This window comes from Bombina bombina, chromosome 4, assembly GCF_027579735.1.
Source record: "Bombina bombina isolate aBomBom1 chromosome 4, aBomBom1.pri, whole genome shotgun sequence".
Lineage (NCBI taxonomy): Eukaryota > Metazoa > Chordata > Amphibia > Anura > Bombinatoridae > Bombina > Bombina bombina.
In genome coordinates, this window is record NC_069502.1 from 155,195,847 (window position 1) to 155,220,333 (window position 24,487).

A 24,487-nucleotide genomic window follows, 5' to 3' on the forward strand; every position below is an offset into this window, starting at 1 on the left:
TAAAAACATGGCCTGTTAGGGATACTAGAGGACGGCGGTTGAGAAACACTGCAATAGAGCACCTTTGGGATGTGGTGGAAGGGGAGATTCGCATTATGGATGTGCAGTTGACAAATCTGCAGCAACTACATGACGCTATCATGTCAATATGGACCAAAATGTCTGAGAAATGTTTCCAACACCTTGTTGAATCTATGCCACAAAGAATTAGAGCAGTTCTGAAAGCAAAAGGGGGTGCAACCCGGTACTAGCAAGGTGTACCTAATAAAGTGGCCGGTGAGTGTATATGTCTCTTGTCGTTGGCTTACACATTGCTGCCCCTTTTAAAAAGGATACCAAGAGGATGAAGCAAATTGGAAAATGGTATGTTCTGTCTGAATCATTAAAATATTGGTTTTAATGCGCCTTTAAAGGGACACAAAACACCAATAAAAGGGTTCCAAATAAAAATAATGAAATTATATTGCAATGCTTTTAATTACACTTTATTAAACATATCAATATCTCATAATCTATAATATCCCTTTACATCTGCTTTACAATACTCTAAAAGAACTGGAAGTGATATAAATAAATCTCAAAATGATGCCATATTCATATTTCACTCAGTTGTGTTAACATTACCTAGCACTGTTTTGTAATAGGTCATGGGTAAATTTACATTTTTTTTAACTGCAGAGGGTACAGACTCTTGCATTGGAGGAATAGGACTTTTAAATGTTTTATAAAAACAAGTATCTAGTGAAAATGTTTTGTAAATTCTTAGTTACAGCAATTCTTTAGCTAAATTTAACTTATACCTTAAGGAGATCATTGACATTTTTTTACTCTTTTTTTGCACGGTTTCACATTTCAGTCATTTTTTTTTTTAAATAAACAAATTTTTAAACTGTAAAATGCAAATTTAAGGTAATGTAAATGTAGCCACTAATCAGCAAGCTCTACCCATGTGCTGAACAAAAAATGGGTCGGCTCCTAACCTTACATTTCTGCTTTTTCAAATAAAGATAGCAAGAGTGTCACTAATAATTTACTCTTATTGGATAATAAGAGTAAATTAGAAAGTTGCTTAATATTGCATGCTCTATCTTAATCCGGAAAGAAGAAAAATTAATATTAGTATCCCTTTAAGTATTTGTCCCTATGACCTCTGTTGTAAGTTTATTCCATGAATCACTACCCTTGCTGTAAAGAAATGCTTACACACATTACCTCTAAATCTACAACCCTCCAGCTTGGAGTCATTACTCCTTTTTGGAATTGCTCTCTTTCTGAAACATTCTTTCATCCTTCAGATTTGAGTTTAACAGGAAGGTTTCTACTGCACCACATATTTCCTCTATAAGCTTTACATAACGTTATTAAGTTTTTTATTGTGTTTTACTTCTAAGACCATTTTAGTAGTGTCTGTGAATGGTAAAATGGTTCACTAACTTGCCTTTAGGACAGAATTTCCAAAGTCCCAAACCTTATAATACATTTGCAAAGTAGAAATCACTAAATCCATTAAGCCTTTCTAGCTCCAGGCCTTCAAAGGCATACTCTGTGCATGTAGACTGTTTTGTATTTTCATTTAGCTCCACTGTCTAGAATAGTTTACGTATTCCCTTTCTGCAGACTTAACAGAAGTAAAAACATAGGTATCCTTAGCCTGAGTGATGTAATTTTTATTACCCCTGTTTGATTCTGCTCTGTTATCTTTATCACTTTGAACAACGGGGAATCAGAAGGAATATGTATAATTTACCTATCTCAAGCCATACTTTAACTATTGCTGACTGACCCCATATGGACCTTTTTATGTTTTTAAAAAAAGTTCTCGTTTAGGTCATTAGTGACCCCAGATAACTATGTGCCTAAAGGGACAGGATACCACCCAAATTATCTTTCATGATTTGGGTAGAATATAACATTTTTAACCATTTTCCAATTTACTTCTATTATCAAATTTGCTTCATTTTATTGTTATCCTTTGCTGAAGGAACATCATTGCACCACTGGCAGCTAGCTGAACACATCTAGTCAGCCAATCACAAGAGACAAATGTGTGCAGACACCAATCCGCAACTAGTGTAGGATATGTGCGTTGTGTGTTTCAACAAGGGATACACAGAGAATGAAGCACATTTGAAAATAGAAGTTAATTTAAAAGTGTCTTAAAATTACATTCGCTATCTGAATCATGCAAGTTAAATTTTGACTTTCCTATCCCTTTAAATCCTACAAAGTTATTAAACAGCAGTTCACAGCTGGTCAGCTAATTAGCAACTGTAGTTACTTAACCGCCACCAATTAGCAGATTGAGGATACAAGCAGGACTTTACCTATGTGTTTTTAACCTTTATGTGAGGTTAAGCACAGTAATCTTGGGTCCGTAATTCAAAATTATATACTTTAAAGAATTCGGCATGTACATTTTGCATTACAACGTCCCTTTGAAGCCACTGTTACATAATCTGATGTAGCAATTTTTGAGAACTTCTTTAGTTTGTCTCTTCTCACATACATACATTATCATATGGTCCTCTAAATGAAAAAATTGCACAGAAGTACATCTCAAGACTACATACCCCCTCACCATTTCCCAGAGGCTTCCCGGAATTGGAGGTCAAAGAGACTTGTGGGCAGTGGCCATGGAGGTTTTGTGGGTGGAGCCACAGACAGAGGAGCAGAGCCACAGGTTGTGTTATGGGCAGAGCTAGGATGGGTCATGGGCGAAACCCCCCAAAATAAAAACACCCCCTAATCTAAACTATCAATAGCCCTTAAAAGGGCCTTTTGTAAGGCATTGCCCCAAGTTAAACAGCTCTTTTGCATGTAAAAAATACAAATTCTCCTCCTAACAGTAATAAAACCCCACCCACCAAACCCCCCAAAATAAAAAAAAACCTAACATTAAAAAAACCTAAACTACCCATTGCTTCTAAAGGGGCATTTGTATGGGCATTGCCCTTAAATGGGCAATCAGCTTTTTTACAACCCAAAAACCCTAATCTAAAAAAAAGCCTAAATCTAAGCACCAAATAAAGAGGCATTTGTGTACAGCCACCAATCAGCAGCTAGCTCCCAGTAATGCGTTGTTCTTCTTGAGCCTACCTAGGTATCCTTCTCAAATAAGGGATACTAAAAGAATGACACAAATTAGAAAATAGAAGTAAATCGGAAAGTTGTTTAAAATTGCATGCTCTGTTTGAATCATAAAATATTTTTGGGGAGTTTCATGTCCCTTTTGGCGTATGTATACTTGCTAGTGATGTCATTAAACCTTCCTACTAAAATTTATGCATTTTCTCATCGGATTTACTTTTTTCTTTTTGTGTGTGTAATTTTATGTAATTTAGTGTGAATTGAAACTGGCATCAAAGAGATCTCGTGTGGAAAACAGACCCTATGAAGATGAGGACGGAGAGTATAACTCTGACAGTGATGACGAAATGTCAGCCAAAGCCAGATACTTTGCTTACATAAAACAAGGCCTGTACTTTGTGACAGAAATGGAGCGCTTTGCCCCTCAACGCAAACGTCCACGCATGATTACAAAAAACTACCGACTTGTTAGTTTGAGATCTACAACTCCTGAGGAGCTATACCAGAGAAAGGTTGGACAGCATATATTTCATATGATCTGTAGTGTTGCAATCATCCAGAACTGACAAATATAATCTGAACTTAGTCGTTATAAGACAATAGAAAAACAAAGACACACACATATATATTTATTTTTAGGAGCAAAGAGATGGTATATCTAGAACAAATAATACGTTCTGGCTCTTTTGGAATTTTTTGTACTTTGTGATATAGAAAATGTGTTAATTCATAATACAGAGTTAGGAGAAATGTACAATGATGGGGCACTGCAGAAATAGAGTTGCAAAGTTTCCGAAGCAGAGAGGGCCACTCTGTCGCCCTCTCTGCATCGGACAGTGGTGGGACCGATCGTTGGTTGGAGCGTAAGAAGGGAGGCGGGCGGGAGTGGTGCTACCGCTTGGCCATGCTACTGGAGGAGAAAAAACATAATCCAGCTGCGTGGTTGAGGTAGGAGGGGCAATGAGGGGATTATATGTGGGGTAATTTAGAAAAAAGGGGATCTGGGAGGGGGTTTGGGTATTGAGGGGGGGCCGCTACACTACAGAAAAACTTGTATTATAAAAAAAATAAAAAATAAATCCCCTATTTTGCTGCAAACTGGCTACCGGCAGACAGCTGCCAGAAACTAAGATGGCCGCTAATAGGTTAGAGGGGGGAGGGTTAGAGAGCTGTTTGGGGGGTGGGGATCAGTGAGATTGGGAGTTAAGGGGGGTGTTCTGTCGAGAACTCCAATTCGTCAAAAACTCCAATCTGATGTCCCTTCCGGTGACTCTTTTATTTTAATATCTGTTTTGCCTCTGTCTGGGGGGCCACCGCAGACCCTTTGGCATACACCCCAAGTAAACCTTGGGGAATGAGGTTAACAAGGGGGCGTTGACCCCCTTGGACCCCCCCATGCGGAGGCAAAATAGATAGTGAAGATAGTTTTGACAGATTTGAGTTCTCGACAGAACAGGGAATACTACCCTGCAGAAAATATAAAATAAAAATAAATAAAAAAAACAACTTATTTTCTCCAACATAGGTGTGTCCGGTCCACGGCGTCATCCTTACTTGTAGGATATTCTCTTCCCCAACAGGAAATGGCAAAGAGCCCAGCAAAGCTGGTCACATGATCCCTCCTAGGCTCCGCCTTCCCCAGTCATTCTCTTTGCCGTTGCACAGGCAACATCTCCACGGAGATGGCTCAGAGTTTTTTGGTGTTTAAATGTAGTTTTTATTCTTCTATCAAGAGTTTGTTATTTTAAAATAGTGCTGGTATGTACTATTTACTCTGAAACAGAAAAGAGATGAAGATTTCTGTTTGTAAGAGGAAAATGATTTTAGCAACCTTTACTAAAATCGATGGCTGTTTCCACACAGGACTGTTGAGAGGAATTAACTTCAGTTGGGGGAAACAGTGAGCAGACTTTGGCTGCTTGAGGTATGACACATTTCTAACAAGACTTGGTAATGCTGGAAGCTGTCATTTTCCTTATGGGATCCGGTAAGCCATTTTCTTAATTTTCAATATAAGAATAAAAGGGCTTCACAAGGGCTTTAAAGACTGGTAGACATTTTTCGGGGCCAAAACGATTACTATATAAGCATATTTAATGGTTTATAACTTTGGAGAGTTATTTTAATCTTGGCAATTTTGTTAAAAAAACGGCAGGCACTGTATTGGACACCTTTTTCACTGGGGGCCTTTTCTAGTCATAGGCAGAGCCTCATTTTCGTGCCACTAATGCGCAGTTGTTTTTGAGAAGCAAGGCATGCAGATGCATGTGTGAGGAGCTCAGATCCACTGAAAAAGCTTATTGAAGGCGTCATTTGGTATCGTATTCCCCTCTGGGCTTGGTTGGGTCTCAGCAAAGCAGATACCAGGGACTGTATAGGGGTTGAATGTAAAAACGGCTCCGGTTCCGTTATTTTAAGAGTTAAAGCTTTCAAATTTGGTGTGCAATACTTTTAAGGCTTTATGACACTGTGGTGAAATTTTGGTGAATTTTAAACATTTCCTTCATACTTTTGCGTATATTCAGTAAAAAAGTGTGTTCAGTTTAAAATTTAAAGAGACAGTAACGGTTTTATTTTAAAACGTTTTTTGTGCTTTGTTATCAAGTTTATGCCTATTAACATGTCTGAACTATCAGATAGACAATGTTCTGTATGTTCGGAAGCCAAGGTTCCTATCCATTTAAATATATGTGATGAATGTGACAAACAAAGTAGGGACAATGATGCCACTGATAATAATGTTGCCCAAAATGATTCCTTAAGTGAGGGGAGTAAGCATGTTACTGCATCATCTCCTTCTATGTCTACACCAGTCTTGCCCACTCAGGAGGCCCCTAGTGCATCTAGTGCGCCAACCCTCCTTACTATGCAACAATTAACGGCTGTAATGGATAATTCTATTAAAAACATTTTAGCCAAAATGCCCACTTATCAGCGAAAGCGCGACTGCTCTGTTTTAGATACTGAAGAGCATGAGGACGCTGATGATAATGGTTCTGACATGCCCTTACACCAGTCTGAAGGGGCTAGGGAGGTTTTGTCTGAGGGAGAAATTTCAGATTCAGGAAAAATTTCTCAACAAGCTGAACCTGACGTTATTACATTTAAATTTAAATTGGAACATATCCGCGCTCTGCTTAAGGAGGTGTTATCTACTCTGGATGATTGTGACAATTTGGTCATTCCAGAGAAATTATGTAAGATGGACAGGTTCCTAGAGGTCCCGGTGCCCCCCGAAGCTTTTCCTATACCCAAGCGGGTGGCGGACATTGTAAATAAAGAATGGGAAAGGCCCGGCATACCTTTTGTCCCTCCCCCTATATTTAAGAAATGATTTCCTATGGTCGACCCCAGGAAGGACTTATGGCAGACAGTCCCCAAGGTCGAGGGAGCGGTTTCTACTCTAAACAAACGCACCACTATCCCTATAGAAGATAGTTGTGCTTTCAAAGATCCTATGGATAAAAAATTAGAGGGTTTGCTTAAAAAGATGTTTGTTCAGCAAGGTTACCTTCTACAACCAATTTCATGCATTGTTCCTGTCACTACAGCAGCGTGTTTCTGGTTCGAGGAACTAGAAAAGTCGCTCAATCAAGCATCTTCTTATGAGGAGGTTATGGACAGAGTTCAAGCACTTAAGTTGGCTAACTCTTTTACCTTAGACGCCACTTTGCAGTTAGCTAGATTAGCGGCGAAAAATTCAGGTTTTGCTATTGTGGCGCGCAGAGCGCTTTGGCTGAAGTCTTGGTCGGCGGATGTGTCAACTTCTACATCCTCTAAGCAAGAGGGTAATTCTTCTCAAACCAAGCCAGCCTGGAGACCGATGCAAGGCTGGAATAAAGGTAAGCAGGCCAAGAAGCCCGCTACAGCTACCAAGACAGCATGAGATGCTGGCCCCCGATCCGGGACCGGATCTGGTGGGGGGCAGACTCTCTCTCTTCGCTCAGGCTTGGGCAAGAGATGTTCTGGATCCTTGGGCGCTAGAAATAGTTTCTCAAGGTTATCTCCTGGAATTCAAGGAACTACCCCCAAGGGGAAGGTTCCACAGGTCTCAATTGTCTTCAGACCAGATAAAAAGACAGGCATTCTTACATTGTGTAGAAGACCTGTTAAAAATGGGAGTGATTCATCCTGTTCCATTAGGAGAACAAGGGATGGGGTTTTACTCCAATCTGTTCATAGTTCCCAAAAAAGAGGGAACATTCAGGCCAATTTTGGATCTCAAGATCCTAAACAAATTTCTCAAGGTCCCATCGTTCAAGATGGAAACCATTCGGACAATTCTTCCTACCATCCAGGAAGGTCAATTCATGACCACGGTGGATTTAAAGGATGCGTATCTACATATTCCTATCCACAAGGAACATCATCGGTTCCTAAGATTCGCCTTTCTGGACAAGCATTACCAGTTTGTGGCACTCCCATTCGGACTAGCCACTGCTCCAAGAATTTTCACAAAGGTAATAGGGTCCCTTCTAGCGGTGCTAAGGCCAAGGGGCATTGCAGTAGTACCCTACTTGGACGACATACTGATTCAAGCGTCGTCTCTGCCACAGGCAAAGGCTCATACGGACATTGTCCTAGCCTTTCTCAGATCTCACGGGTGGAAAGTGAACGTAGAAAAAAGTTCTCTATTCCCGTCAACAAGGCTTCCCTTCTTGGGAACAATAATAGACTCCTTGGAAATGAAGATTTTTCTGACAGAAGCCAGAAAATCAAAACTGCTAAGCTCTTGTCAAGTACTTCATTCTGTTCTTCTTCCTTCCATAGCGCAGTGCATGGAAGTAATAGGTCTGATGGTTGCGGCAATGGACATAGTTCCTTTTGCGCGAATTCATCTAAGACCATTACAACTGTGCATGCTCAGACAGTGGAATGGGGATTATACAGATCTGTCCCCGACGATCCAAGTAGATCAGAGGACCAGAGATTCACTCCGTTGGTGGCTGACCCTGGACAACCTGTCACAAGGGATGAGCTTCAGAAGACCAGAGTGGGTCATTGTAACGACCGACGCCAGCCTGGTGGGCTGGGGCGCGGTCTGGAAACACCTGAAAGCTCAGGGTCTATGGTCTCGGGAAGAATCTCTTCTCCCGATAAACATTCTGGAACTGAGAGCGATATTCAATGCTCTCAAGGCTTGGCCTCAGCTAGCAAAGGCCAAATTCATAAGGTTTCAATCAGACAACATGACGACTGTTGCATATATCAACCATCAGGGGGGAACAAGGAGTACCCTGGCGATGGAAGAAGTGACCAAAGTAATTCACTGGGCGGAGCTTCACTCCTGCCACTTGTCTGCAATCCACATCCCAGGAGTGGAAAATTGGGAAGCGGATTTTCTGAGTCGTCAGACATTTCATCCGGGGGAGTGGGAACTCCATCCGGAAATCTTTGCCCAAATAACTCAATTATGGGGCATTCCAGACATGGATCTGATGGCGTCTCGTCAGAACTTCAAGGTTCCTTGCTACGGGTCCAGATCCAGGGATCCCAAGGCGACTCTAGTAGATGCACTAGTAGCGCCCTGGACCTTCAACCTAGCTTATGTGTTCCCACCGTTTCCTCTCATTCCCAGGCTGGTAGCCAGGATCAATCAGGAGAGGGCTTCGGTGATCTTGATAGCTCCTGCGTGGCCACGCAGAACTTGGTATGCAGACCTGGTGAATATGTCATCGGCTCCACCATGGAAGCTACCTTTGAGACGGGACCTTCTTGTTCAAGGTCCGTTCGAACATCCAAATCTGGCATCACTCCAACTGACTGCTTGGAGATTGAACGCTTGATTTTATCAAAGCGTGGGTTCTCAGATTCTGTCATTGATACTCTTATTCAGGCTAGAAAGCCTGTAACTAGAAAAATTTACCATAAAGTATGGAAAAAATATATCTGTTGGTGCGAATCGAAAGGATTCCCATGGAACAGGGTAAAAATTCCTAAGATTCTATCCTTTCTACAAGAGGGTTTGGAGAAAGGATTATCTGCAAGTTCTTTGAAGGGACAGATTTCTGCTTTATCTGTTTTACTTCACAAGAAGCTGGCGGCTGTGCCAGATGTTCAGGCTTTTGTTCAGGCTCTGGTTAGAATCAAGCCTGTTTACAAACCTTTGACTCCTCCTTGGAGTCTCAATTTAGTTCTTTCAGTTCTTCAGGGGGTTCCGTTTGAACCCTTACATTCCGTAGATATTAAGTTATTATCTTGGAAAGTTTTGTTTTTGGTTGCAATTTCTTCTGCTAGAAGAGTTTCAGAGTTATCTGCTCTGCAGTGTTCTCCTCCTTATCTGGTGTTCCATGCAGATAAGGTGGTTTTGCGTACTAAACCTGGTTTTCTTCCGAAAGTTGTTTCTAACAAAAATATTAACCAGGAGATAGTTGTGCCTTCTTTGTGTCCGAATCCAGTTTCAAAGAAGGAACGTTTGTTGCACAATTTGGATGTAGTTCGTGCTCTAAAGTTCTATTTAGAGGCTACAAAGGATTTCAGACAAACATCTTCCTTGTTTGTTGTTTATTCTGGTAAATGGAGAGGTCAAAAAGCAACTTCTACCTCTCTCTCTTTTTGGCTTAAAAGCATCATCAGATTGGCTTATGAGACTGCCGGACGGCAGCCTCCTGAAAGAATCACAGCTCATTCCACTAGGGCTGTGGCTTCCACATGGGCCTTCAAGAACGAGGCTTCTGTTGATCAGATATGTAAGGCAGCGACTTGGTCTTCACTGCACACTTTTACCAAATTTTACAAATTTGATACTTTTGCTTCTTCTGAGGCTATTTTTGGGAGAAAGGTTTTGCAAGCCGTGGTGCCTTCCATCTAGGTGACCTGATTTGCTCCCTCCCATCATCCGTGTCCTAAAGCTTTGGTATTGGTTCCCACAAGTAAGGATGACGCCGTGGACCGGACACACCTATGTTGGAGAAAACAGAATTTATGTTTACCTGATAAATTACTTTCTCCAACGGTGTGTCCGGTCCACGGCCCGCCCTGGTTTTTTTAATCAGGTCTGATGATTTATTTTCTCTAACTACAGTCACCACGGTATCATATGATTTCTCCTATGCAAATATTCCTCCTTTACGTCGGTCGAATGACTGGGGAAGGCGGAGCCTAGGTGGGATCATGTGACCAGCTTTGCTGGGCTCTTTGCCATTTCCTGTTGGGGAAGAGAATATCCCACAAGTAAGGATGACGCCGTGGACCGGACACACCGTTGGAGAAAGTAATTTATCAGGTAAACATAAATTCTGTTTTTCTACTGGCTTACTTTCTGGCAGTACTTTAGATGGGGTGACCTTTGGGGGGTGGGTGAGGGAAGAGAGCTATTTGAGAGGGTTCAGGGAGAGATCAGGGGGTGGGGTGTGTCAGGTGGGAAGCTGATCTCTACACTAAAGCTAAAATTAACCCTACAAGCTACCTCATTAACCCCATTCACTGCTGGGCATAATAAAAGTGTTGTGTGCAGGGGCATTTAGCGGCCTTCTAATTACCTAAAAGCAATGCCAAAGCAATATATGTCTGCTATTTCTGAACAAAGGGGATCCCAGAGAAGCATTTACAACCATTTGTGTCATGATTGCACAAGCTGTTTGTAAATTATTTCAGTGAGAAACCTAAAATTGTGGAAAAGTTAACAATTTTTTTTATTTGATCGCATTTGGCGGTGAAATGGTGGCATGAAATATACCAAAATGGCCCTAGATCAATACTTTGGGTTGTCTTCTAAAAAAAATAATATAGTTTTGATAGTTAAATTTAAAAAAAAGCTCTATTTTTGTTTAAATGTAGTGATGGTAAAAATGCTCTGGTCTTTTGGGGAAGTTTTTGTCTGAAGTGGGTCCTTAAGGGGTTAAGAAAGATTTGGGTACAAGATAGATTATTTTGACAGATCTTATTTTGTTCTAGCACTGAGAGATGTTTTCATTTCCTTCTTCTATATTTCAGATTGACAATGAAGAATATGGTGAGGCTTTGTCATTAGCACAAGCTTATGGTCTTGACACAGATCTGGTATATCAGAGGCAGTGGAGGAAATCCACAGTAAATATTGCAACAATCCAGGACTACCTAGTAAGTGTACAGAGACAACTTAACAGAACATGCCTATTTTTCTCCCCAGAATTGTAGGTAAATTGTTTTGATTTATTCAGTTTTTGAAAAAATAATTATGTACTATAAATTAATTGCTAATAGTTTTTAGTTTTTTGTTCTGGCTTATAACAAAAAAACCTTTGATATTTTGCTACATGTGAGGGCATTTGTTGAATAAATCGTTTTTTTATACTTGAGTTAAGATGGCCCTTTAAGAAGAGGTTGGACAGAGATCCTTCTTTATTAGTGTGTATGACTTCTCCTTCCATGCCTCTATCATTGTTATTCTTTTCTTTTATAAAGGTGATAAGAGTCCACGATCCATTCCTCCAGGGAATTTCCTTCCCTGGCACTAGGAGGAGGCAAAGATTCCCAAACGCCAAGAGTTCTATCTATCCCCTCCCTCCTTTTTGGTTGTTAGTCTTATCTTTGCCTCTGCTGGAGGAAGGAGACAAGGAAGATGTGCATTTTTTTTTTGTTGAGAGGGGTTCTTAGGGATTCTGATGGGTTTCCCCTCAAAATACAGTGTTTTTCGGAGGGAAGTTAAGGAGTACAGGTTGTGACTAATTTTTTCTTTCCTATAAGAGTTTTAGTCACCGAACGCCTATGTATGTCAAAGTGACTTGTCTTTTGCCTTTTTCTACTGGGTCTACAGATTACTCCTATATTATGTCCTCTGCTATATTTTTATTACTGAACTAGTTTCTTGTTAGTGTTTCTAGCAGGAGAATGATATTAGTAAGTACTGTTTATTTTTTCAAACACTCTATTAACCTTATATTTGGGCAAGATTATATATGTTTAAATATCGCCTTGGGGCATATAATTGTTATATTACCCCTTATTTATTTGAAGAGCTCATTGACGTTTTGATACACAGACTTTATAGATAGGAGCATGTTTTTATTTTATATTTGTTGCCCCTTCAGTAACTTTTTTGCCGCCTATGTGCACGCTTGTTTTGGCACATTTTTTCCTTACTTATGGGCCTTTGTTTGGTGCACCTTTTTTTGATGAAGCTTTCTTATGAGGGGTAATGTAATTTCTCTCTTTTACAGCTCTTTCTTTTGCAGATATTTATCATAATTTTATTATGGAAACTTCTGTGTCTGCCCTACTTTGGAGGCTAAAAGTATCTGAACACTTTTACTACCAATGTTTAATGTATTATAGTGCTGCACAATTAATCGCGGATTTGGTTTTAAACCACGATTAATCGCTGTGGTTTAAAAACCGCGAGAGTACGCTATTTAAAAAATAAAATATTCAGATTTGTAATAAAAACGGAGGCGGAGAGGGAGGATGAGAGGCGGACCAGTGTGTGGCCATGGGCAGACCTGAGTATGCCAGTGAAACAGAGTGTGTGGGAGTCAAATGGGAGTGGTGTGGCGGTGGGACAGCTCAAAGTTATGAGCAATAAAGTGAGTATTGTAGAAAAACTTTAAAGTGCCTTACTTTTTAACTATTGTGGTTTGTATTTTTATGCTCCAAGATTGTATTGGACATTGAGAAACATGTACAGTAAGATTCTGTAGTGTACTGCTAAATATTTCTCCAACATAGGTGTGTCCGGTCCACGGCGTCATCCTTACTTGTGGGATATTCTCCTCCCCAACAGGAAATGGCAAAGAGCCCAGCAAAGCTGGTCACATGATCCCTCCTAGGCTCCGCCTTCCCCAGTCATTCTCTTTGCCGTTGTACAGGCAACATCTCCACGGAGATGGCTTAGAGTTTTTTAGTGTTTAACTGTAGTTTTTATTATTCAATCAAGAGTTTGTTATTTTAAAATAGTGCTGGTATGTACTATTTACTCTGAAACAGAAAAGAGATGAAGATTTCTGTTTGTAAGAGGAAAATGATTTTAGCAACCGTTACTAAAATCGATGGCTGTTTCCACACAGGACTGTTGAGAGGAATTAACTTCAGTTGGGGGAAACAGTGAGCAGACTTTTGCTGCTTGAGGTATGACACATTCTAACAAGACGATGTAATGCTGGAAGCTGTCATTTTCCCTATGGGATCCGGTAAGCCATTTTTATTACAGAAAGAAAAAAAGGGCTTCACAAGGGCTTTTAAGACTGTAGACATTTTCTGGGCTAAAACGATTTATATATAAGCATATTTTATACTCCATAGCCTTGAGGAATTATTTTAATCTTGGGAATTATGTAAAATAACCGGCAGGCACTGTATTGGACACCTTATTCTCTAGGGGCTTTCCCTAATCATAGGCAGAGTCTCATTTTCGCGCCTCTATTGCGCACTTGTTTTTGGGAAGCATGACATGCAGATGCATGTGTGAGGAGCTCTGATACATAGAAAAGACTTTCTGAAGGCGTCATTTGGTATCGTATTCCCCTTTGGGCTTGGTTGGGTCTCAGCAAAGCAGATACCAGGGACTGTAAAGGGGTTAAATATAAAAACGGCTCAGGTTCCGTTATTTTAAGGGTTAAAGCTTCCAAATTTGGTGTGCAATACTTTTAAGGCTTTAAGACACTGTGGTGAAATTTTGGTGAATTTTGAACAATTCCTTCATACTTTTTCACAATTGCAGTAATAAAGTGTGTTCAGTTTAAAATTTAAAGAGACAGTAACGGTTTTATTTTAAAACGTTTTTTGTACTTTGTTATCAAGTTTATGCCTGTTTAACATGTCTGAACTACCAGATAGACTGTGTTCTGAATGTGGGGAAGCCAAGGTTCCTTCTCATTTAAATAGATGTGATTTATGTGACACAAAATTTAGAGAAAATGATGCCCAAGATGATTCCTCAAGTGAGGGGAGTAAGCATGGTACTGCATCATCCCCTCCTTCGTCTACACCAGTCTTGCCCACACAGGAGGCCCCTAGTACATCTAGTGCGCCAATACTCCTTACTATGCAACAATTAACGGCTGTAATGGATAATTCTATCAAAAACATTTTAGCCAAAATGCCCACTTATCAGCGAAAGCGCGACTGCTCTGTTTTAGAAAATACTAAAGAGCATGAGGACGCTGATGATATTGGTTCTGAAGTGCCCCTACACCAGTCTGAGGGGGCCAGGGAGGTTTTGTCTGAGGGAGAAATTTCAGATTCAGGGAAAATTTCTCAACAAGCAGAACCTGATGTGATTACATTTAAATTTAAATTGGAACATCTCCGCGCTCTGCTTAAGGAGGTGTTATCTACTCTGGATGATTGTGAGAATTTGGTCATTCCAGAGAAATTATGTAAAATGGACAAGTTCTTAGAGGTCCCGGGGCCCCCCGAAGCTTTTCCTATACCCAAGCGGGTGGCGGACATTGTAAATAAAGAATGGGAAAGGCCCGGTATACCTTTCGTCCCTCCCCCCATATTTAAGAAATTGTTTCCTATGGTCGACCCCAGAAAGGACTTATGGCAGACAGTCCCCAAGGTCGAGGGGGCGGTTTCTACTCTAAACAAACGCACCACTATACCCATAGAAGATAGTTGTGCTTTCAAAGATCCTATGGATAAAAAATTAGAGGGTTTGCTTAAAAAGATGTTTGTTCAGCAAGGTTACCTTCTACAACCAATTTCATGCATTGTTCCTGTCACTACAGCAGCGTGTTTCTGGTTCGATGAACTAGAAAAGGCGCTCAATAATAATTCTTCTTATGAGGAGATTATGGACAGAATTCATGCTCTCAAATTGGCTAATTCTTTCACCCTAGACGCCACTTTGCAATTGGCTAGGTTAGCGGCGAAAAATTCTGGTTTTGCTATTGTGGCGCGCAGAGCGCTTTGGCTAAAATCTTGGTCAGCGGATGCGTCTTCCAAGAACAAATTGCTTAACATTCCTTTCAAGGGGAAAACGCTGTTTGGCCCTGACTTGAAAGAGATTATTTCTGATATCACTGGGGGCAAGGGCCACGCCCTTCCTCAGGATAGGTCTTTCAAGACCAAAAATAAACCTTATTTTCGTCCCTTTCGCAGAAACGGACCAGCCCCAAGTGCTACGTCCTCTAAGCAAGAGGGTAATACTTCTCAAGCCAAGCCAGCCTGGAGGTAAATGCAAGGCTGGAACAAAGGAAAGCAGGCCAAGAAACCTGCCACTGCTACCAAGACAGCATGAGATGTTGGCCCCCGATCCGGGACCGGATCTGGTGGGGGGCAGACTCTCTCTCTTCGCTCAGGCTTGGGCAAGAGATGTTCTGGATCCTTGGGCGCTAGAAATAGTCTCCCAAGGTTATCTTCTGGAATTCAAGGGGCTTCCCCCAAGGGGGAGGTTCCACAGGTCTCAATTGTCTTCAGACCACATAAAAAGACAGGCATTCTTACATTGTGTAGAAGACCTGTTAAAAATGGGAGTGATTCATCCTGTTCTATTAGGAGAACAAGGGATGGGGTTCTACTCCAATCTGTTCGTAGTTCCCAAAAAAGTGGGAACATTCAGACCAATCTTAGATCTCAAGATCCTAAACAAGTTTCTCAAGGTTCCATCGTTCAAAATGGAAACCATTCGAACAATTCTTCCTTCCATCCAGGAAGGTCAATTCATGACCACGGTGGATTTAAAGGATGCGTATCTACATATTCCTATCCGCAAGGAACATCATCGGTTCCTAAGGTTCGCATTCCTGGACAAGCATTACCAGTTTGTGGCACTTCCGTTCGGATTAGCCACTGCTCCAAGAATTTTCACAAAGGTACTAGGGTCCCTTCTATCGGTGCTAAGACCAAGGGGCATTGCAGTAGTACCTTACTTGGACGACATTCTGATTCAAGCGTCGTCCCTTCCACAAGCAAAGGCCCACACGGACATTGTCCTGGCCTTTCTCAGATCTCACGGGTGGAAAGTGAACGTAGAAAAAAGTTCTCTATCTCCGTCAACAAGGGTTCCCTTCTTAGGAACAATAATAGACTCCTTAGAAATGAGGATTTTTCTGACAGAGGCCAGAAAATCAAAACTTCTAAACTCTTGTCAAATACTTCATTCTGTTCCTCTTCCTTCCATAGCGCAGTGCATGGAAGTAATAGGTTTGATGGTAGCGGCAATGGACATAGTTCCTTTTGCGCGAATTCATCTAAGACCATTACAACTGTGCATGCTCAGTCAGTGGAATGGGGACTATACAGACTTGTCTCCGACGATACAAGTAGATCAGAGGACCAGAGATTCACTCAGTTGGTGGCTGTCCCTGGACAACCTGTCACAGGGGATGAGCTTCCGCAGACCAGAGGGACCCCTGAAAGCGCAGGGACTTTGGTCTCGGGAAGAATCTACTCTCCCGATAAATATTCTGGAACTGAGAGCGATTTTCAATGCTCTCAAGGCTTGGCCTCAGCTAGCAAAGACCAAGTTCATACGGTTTCAATCAGACAACATGACGACTGTTGCGTACATCAACCATCAGGGGGGAACAAGGAGTTCCCTGGCGATGGAAGAAGTGACCAAAATCATTCAATGGGCGGAGACTCACTCCTGCCACTTGTCTGCAATCCACATTCCAGGAGTGGAAAACTGGGAAGCGGATTTTCTGAGTCGTCAGACATTTCATCCGGGGGAGTGGGAACTCCATCCGGAAATCTTTGCCCAAATCACTCAACTGTGGGGCATTCCAGACATGGATCTGATGGCCTCTCGTCAGAACTTCAAGGTTCCTTGCTACGGGTCCAGATCCAGGGATCCCAAGGCGACTCTAGTAGATGCACTAGTAGCACCTTGGACCTTCAAACTAGCTTATGCCTTCCCGCCGTTTCCTCTCATCCCCAGGCTGGTAGCCAGGATCAATCAGGAGAGGGCATCGGTGATCTTGATAGCTCCTGCGTGGCCACGCAGGACTTGGTATGCAGACCTGGTGAATATGTCATCGGCTCCACCATGGAAGCTACCTTTGAGACGAGACCTTCTTGTTCAAGGTCCGTTCGAACATCCGAATCTGGTCTCACTCCAACTGACTGCTTGGAGATTGAACGCTTGATCTTATCAAAGCGAGGGTTCTCAGATTCTGTCATTGATACTCTTGTTCAGGCCAGAAAGCCTGTAACTAGAAAAATCTACCACAAAATATGGAAAAAATATATCTGTTGGTGTGAATCTAAAGGATTCCCTTGGGACAAGATAAAAATTCCTAAGATTCTATCCTTTCTTCAAGAAGGTTTGGAGAAAGGATTATCTGCAAGTTCTTTGAAAGGACAGATTTCTGCCTTGTCTGTGTTACTTCACAAAAAGCTGGCAGCTGTGCCAGATGTTCAAGCCTTTGTTCAGGCTCTGGTTAGAATCAAGCCTGTTTACAAACCTTTGACTCCTCCTTGGAGTCTCAATTTAGTTCTTTCAGTTCTTCAGGGGGTTCCGTTTGAACCCTTACATTCCGTTGATATTAAGTTATTATCTTGGAAAGTTTTGTTTTTGGTTGCAATTTCTTCTGCTAGAAGAGTTTCAGAATTATCTGCTCTGCAGTGTTCTCCTCCTTATCTGGTGTTCCATGCAGATAAGGTGGTTCTGCGTACTAAACCTGGTTTTCTTCCGAAAGTTGTTTCTAACAAAAACATTAACCAGGAGATAGTCGTGCCTTCTTTGTGTCCGAATCCAGTTTCAAAGAAGGAACGTTTGTTGCACAATTTGGATGTAGTTCGTGCTCTAAAATTCTATTTAGATGCTACAAAGGATTTTAGACAAACATCTTCCTTGTTTGTTGTTTATTCTGGTAAAAGGAGAGGTCAAAAAGCAACTTCTACCTCTCTCTCTTTTTGGATTAAAAGCATCATCAGATTGGCTTACGAGACTGCCGGACGGCAGCCTCCTGAAAGAATCACAGCTCATTCCACTAGGGCTGTGGCTTCCACATGGGCCTTCAAGAACGAGGCTTCTGTTGATCAGATATGTAAGGCAGCGACTTGGTCTTCACTGCACACTTTTACTAAATTTTACAAGTTTGATACTTTTGCTTCTTCTGAGGCTATTTTTGGGAGAAAGGTTTTGCAAGCCGTGGTGCCTTCCATCTAGGTGACCTGATTTGCTCCCTCCCTTCATCCGTGTCCTAAAGCTTTGGTATTGGTTCCCACAAGTAAGGATGACGCCGTGGACCGGACACACCTATGTTGGAGAAAACAGAATTTATGTTTACCTGATAAATTACTTTCTCCAACGGTGTGTCCGGTCCACGGCCCGCCCTGGTTTTTTAATCAGGTCTGATAATTTATTTTCTTTAACTACAGTCACCACGGTATCATATGGTTTCTCCTATGCAAATATTCCTCCTTTACGTCGGTCGAATGACTGGGGAAGGCGGAGCCTAGGAGGGATCATGTGACCAGCTTTGCTGGGCTCTTTGCCATTTCCTGTTGGGGAGGAGAATATCCCACAAGTAAGGATGACGCCGTGGACCGGACACACCGTTGGAGAAAGTAATTTATCAGGTAAACATAAATTCTGTTTTCTTCTATGTAACCACAGCACAGGTAGCTAATTTTATTTTAACTATTTTCTGGTTTGTATTTTTATGCTCCAAGAGTGTATTGGACATTGAGAAACATGTACAGTGAGATTTTGTAGTGTTAAATAAACGTTTTATTGAAAAATTAAGGTTTTATAGTAATTTTTTATTTTCACCCATATCGCCCAGCCCTAATGTATATAAGCAAGCTGAGGTATCTCTCCCTGCATATTTATGTAATACTTGTTTTTATGTTCTGATGTAGTTGAACCAAGTTAATACTGTTCTTGCTTCCAAAGGTAATTTAATTTAATTTTATTTTTTTATTTATACTTAACTACTTTTTTGTAGTTTTAAGCTTAAAGGAACAGTCAACACCATAATTTTTGTTGTTTTAAAAGATAGATAATCCCTTAATTACCCATTTCCCAGTTTTGCATAGCCAATTATATTAATACACATTTTACCTCTGTAATTACCTTGTATCTGAGCCTTTGCAATCTGCCCCCCTTATTTCAGTTCTTTTGACAGACTTGCATTTTAGCCAATCAGTACTCACTCCTAAATTTGCGTGCATGAGCTCAATGTTATCTATATGAAACACATGAGCTAACGCCCTCTAATGGTAAAAAGCTGTCAAAATGCATTTAGATAAGAGGCGGCCTTCAAGGTCTAAGAAATTGCATATGAACCTCCTAGGTTTAGTTTTCAACTAAGAATACCAAGAGAACAAATCAAAATTGGTGATAAAAGTAAATTGGAAAGTTGTTTAAAATGACATGTCCTATTTGAATCATGAAAGTTTTTTTGTTACTTGACTGTCCCTTTATTTGGAGTTTTTTTGTTTCTTTCCCTTACTTAGTTATCTCTTTGGGGACATATATAATTTTAGATCACATTACCCCTTATAATGGAGTATTCTGATTTGGGAAGCTATGGTTTAAGATATTTATTGTATACAAGTTTCCTCATCCTTATGAGCTTTATTTAAGTGGGGATTTTACTATTTATTCATTTTTCTACTTGTCTGTAGTTTTATGCTATAATTGAGTTATCTCCTTCAGCATATTTGTGACTCATGTTTAATTATGTTAATACATTCAAACCTAATTTTGCTTCTATGGGTATTACTGCTTTTTTGTTTGTTTGTTCATTAAATTTCGAATGTAGCATTCGATTTAGCAAATACTATTCAGAGGTAATAGTTTATGTGGTAGGGAATGTAGTAAATTGATACATAATAGATACAAATATTTAAATTCAAATGTTTCTATTTCAAATATTGCATAATAATTTACATTTAAAGAAAGCATTAGAAATATTATTACAAATATATAAATTCAAATTTGAATATTGCTTAATTAAAATTTCTGCTATTTTAGTTTTATAGTCTTTGTTAGCATTTTTTGTTGTTGACTCTACTAGTAAGATTTTCTGGACTTTGCAATTTCCTATTGTGCTTATCTTTTTATTTGTGTTGTTGTTTCTGTCATTATTAATACTATTGTCAGAAATGTGTCCTTGGTAGGCCTTTTTTTTTTAAGCATCTCATGACTGGTCTGCTATAATGGTGTAGACTTTTATTTCCTTTCTGGGAAAGAGATTGTTTGGATAATATTACTGTCTTGGTTTCTGCAGGATTAAGGAAACTAGTCCAGGGGTATAGCAAAGCTTCTAATCATTTTTAGTTCCATTAGGTCCTATAAGCAATTTTGTTTCTCTAAGCAACTCATTTTATTTTGTCTTTATCTACAAGCAAAGTTCTATTTGGACGGGGCCTTAATGGCTAGGACATCCTCCTCTATTTCTAATTTCGCTTGTGGTTATTCCAGTTTCGTTGTTAGAGTAAGGGATATTTACTTGTATGTTCCAGTTTCCGAGATATTTGCTATTTATTGCTTTATCATTTTGGTCTCGATTTAGTTAATGGAATTTTTTTTTCTAGATTCTGGGCGTGCTTTTGTCGGTAACAGAACCCAGGGTGTTGCAGTGCTTCTTTGTCTGGTTTTTAACTTTTTATTTAAAAGATTATTTGTTCAGCAGTCTGTTTCTTCAACAGCATGGTTGGACGATCTTTTAAAGGTGTTCCTTAATTCTTCAAAAGTTCCTTTCTGGGGTATCATTTGGATTCGATATCCATGTCATTTTCTCTGGCTGATTAGAGAAATCTTAAGTTAGAGTCCACGGCTTCATTCATTACTTGCGGGAAATACAGAACCTGGCCACCAGGAGTAGGCAAAGACACCCCTGCCTACTTTCTATCACTCAAGCCCATGTCAGGAGCGATGCTACAACACTGGAGCTATCTCCACACTCGCTAAGCACACCACTATCCCACTTGAGGTTAGCTCGTCTAAGGAGCCCATGGATAAGAAATTAGAGACCCTGTTAAGAAAGATGTTTCAGCACACAGGGTTCTTATTTCATCCTGCAGCGGCAGTTGCTGCGTAGGCAGGAGCCGCTACCATGGACTCTCCTCATACAGAAGGAAAGGGAATTATCTGGTAAGCATAATTTGTTTTTTTGTGAGTGTTCTGTAGATAAATTTGTTAGCATCTCGGCTAAACTTCTCAGTTATGTTGTGAGGTCAGTGTAACCTCAGGCAGAATTTGCGGATGGCTTCGTTGCTTATTGATCTTTTCTGCTTGTTTATGTGTTTTTTCCTCTTGCCTGAACTTGAAACTACTCTGGCAAAAGAAACAAAACAATTTTCAGTCGTTCTCATTGCTCCAGTTTGGCCTGGGCATCTTTCTTTTAGGACTATTTTTTCCCCATTACTCGTGGACTCTCTACACTACAGCTTTGGCATTGGTTCTTAGGAGTAATGGATTGTGGACTCTTACCACCTTTATGAAAGAAAACATAATTTATGTTTACCTGATAACTTAATTTCTTTCATGGTGGTAAGAGTCCATGAGACCCCGCCATTATATTTTTTTGGTGGTGTTTTTTTCTTTTATAGGACATCTTTTTTCCTAGCTCCTTTATTATTTTGATCTTTTTTTTTTCCTGCCTCTTCATGCTTGGCTATACAGCAGACTAATTACCCATAGAGGAGGGAGGGGTTATATAGAGCTCTTGGATTTTGGGAATCTTTGCCCCCTCCTAGTGGCAGGGAAAGTCATTCACAGGAGTATTGGATTGTGGACTCTTACCCCCATTAAATAAATTAATTTGTTAGGTAAGCATAAATTTTGTGTTTTTGTGCTCTGGGCATGGTGGACATAACCCGTAGCCTAACTTTGCCTTTCTCTTATTCTGTATCCTTTTACTTTAAATTCAGAACTTTTGGCCCTCAATAGAATTTAACTTTTCTTCCATCAGATGATGAGAGTCCACACATCATCATGTTTGAGTATATTCCCCTCTTGAGCACTCTCACTTCCCATTATGCTCAGTCATTTTCTTTTGCCACTTTGATGAAGAGTGAGATGAATGTGAAGTGCAACATCTATCCATGGTTTGAAAGGGGATCCTCTAACTGATCTGAGGCCCTCGCAGTAACCTGTCATTCAGAAAGGCAGACAATGAGTTTTCAACCAGGCAGTAAAAGGTATTTTCTCAGAGAAGAAATGTTGCTGGCCTCATAGGTGAAATGTCCCTCAATCCCCTGGTCTACAGTGAGCTGCTCTTTGTGGATCCACAGCCCTCCCTAGGTGAAATGTGGCCTTGTCCACCAATCCTGTGGGTTGAGATGCTATTACTGATTAAGATCCTTGGGATTATGCTCGCACTGCCTAGGATGGACTTGTCTACTGGAAGCAAGTTGCTGCAGCTGAGGGTAAGTTTGAGGTTACTTTACTTTTAAATTTAACTTGCTTAAAAATTGCTTCTGAGCTATACACAGTGTGTTTTTTTTTTTTTTTTTTAGCTTTACTGCACACCAGTAGTGCTGGTGTGCCAAGGGTTAATTGTTTGTGTTCTTTTTAGCATTCCTTTTCTGCGTTTATAATCCCTTCCTGTTCCTGTGTTGCTGTAACATTCTCAGCATGTAGGAAGGTTTATAGGATACATTTTTGGTACAATTTTTTATTTAACCCTTTATGTGCTGTTATTTGCTATGTAAGTCGACCCCCTTGTTTTTTTAATTCTTATTTAAACAGTACCTTATGTTTATATTTACTGTTTACCTTTTAAGGGTTAATAAGTTTTACATTGTTCCCTTTCTGCCCTTCAGGGTTAACCGTTTGTGTGATTAATACTGCTTATTTGCTTCAGTCAATTTCTGATGCTTAATCTATTGCCTTACTGGTACTATGGAATAAACGGGTGCAGCTCAGTCCTCTGGACCGTCAGCTGATCATCTACTTTAACCCCTTCTTGTTTGTGTTTGCTTTTTTAAGGATTCCCAAGTGTATACCTCTGCTCAGCTTTGTATCTTATGTGCTAAGTCTATTGTTAATCCTATAGGGTTTTTACTGTGTTTCAGAGTCTGCCAGGGCCTTTACCTTATCAAAGTTGCTCCCAGGAGAGTTCATCTGAAATTTTTCTAAAAGTAAGGATAATATTCACTCTGCTTTTAGTAAGGTTTTAGCTTGCTTAACTCCATCTGTTTAGTGCAGACATTTGCAAGGATTTGAAGGTTGGTCTTTCTGTGGGCTTTAGCTTATCAAAGACTTTCCTTAGGAGCAGCCACTCTGTTTCCCATTAATAATAGTAGTGTTTCTGACTCTTATTTTGTGTAGAGTCTCTCTAAAGTCTTAGGACCCTAATGTTGTGTCAGAGGATCTGTTCTTTAATTTCAGGCTTGAACATATATGTATTTAATTGCTTAAGAGGTAGAGGATTGTCCTGCTTCAGTCAAGCAACCTATTCTGATGATTGATACATTTCTTAAGGCAGCTCATAAGCAGCCTTCCTCTTTTCCCGTGCCTCATTCAGTTTCAGATATTATTTCTAAGGATTGGCAGAAAACAGGTATTCTTTTTGTTCCATCTACCAAATTTAAATCGGTTTCCTCTCCCTTGTATTATTACAGAGCTCTTGGAAACTATTCTTAAGGTAGACACAGCTATTTCTACGTTGGCCATGCATATCACTATTCTTTCGGAGGATATTTAGTCTTTTAAGGATCCTTCAGATAGAAAACTTGAAGGTTTTCATAGGTGATCCTTTCAGCTTGCTGGTTTTATCTTTAGCCCTGCAGTCATTGTAGCCTGTGTTGCTGTTGCCACTGCTTTTTGATGTGATAATCGCTTAGAACTTGTTTCCAGTGAAAACACTCTGGATGAGATGTAGGATTATATTAATCTCATGAGAACAGCAAATTCTTTTATTTGTAAAACAGCAGTGGAAATTATTTTAATTAATGCTAAAAATGCTGCATTAGTTGTTTTAGCTAGGCAAGCCTTGTGGCATATTTCTTAGTCTCCTGATTTGGTTTCTAAGTGCAGACTGTTTTCTCTCCCTTTTCAGGGTAAAACTTTGTGTCTGGACTGGCTTCTTTTATTGCCACAGTCACTGGGAGAAACGTAGCTTTTCCATCCCATGATAAGAAATCTAAGGGTAAGCTTAGATTTGCAGGGCGTTGTCGTACTTTTTGCCAATCTAAGCCTCAGAATAATTCCCCCTTTTCCAAAAGTTCTGGTTATTTCAAATCCTCCTTGAAGTCTAACTCTTCTTTTACAAAAACAAACAATCCAAGAAGTCTGCCCTGCTCCCAATAATAGTAGATGATTTCCAATTCCTAGGTCTTCTAGCACAATTAAGCTTGAGAAGCAACAATCTGTACCTTAGTTTGCATTTAATTCTGGGAAAGTTGTTCAACAATAAAACAGTAGGGTCTAAAGGTATACTAAGGGTTTGTTCGGTGGCTTTTTTAATTTCTTGCCAGTAACGGGTAATTTCATGGCATGTCCACCATATATGTTGAAAGTCTCCAAATTCACCACAATTTCTCCAGCACATAGCGCTTGTATGTTTAAAAATGGATTCCA

General features: G+C 40.3%; 1 protein-coding gene across 3 annotated transcripts in view; it reads left to right on the forward strand.

Annotated features, from left to right (window-relative positions):
- Positions 1 to 24,487, forward strand: part of NBAS (NBAS subunit of NRZ tethering complex) — a 1,903,611-nt gene that overhangs the window by 482,031 nt on the left and 1,397,093 nt on the right. For all 3 annotated transcript variants that reach the window (XM_053709663.1, XM_053709664.1, XM_053709665.1), the window contains exons 15-16: positions 3,342 to 3,599; positions 11,023 to 11,148. In XM_053709663.1, the coding sequence (XP_053565638.1) occupies positions 3,342 to 3,599; positions 11,023 to 11,148 (384 nt within the window). The remainder of the gene's footprint in view (positions 1 to 3,341; positions 3,600 to 11,022; positions 11,149 to 24,487) is intronic.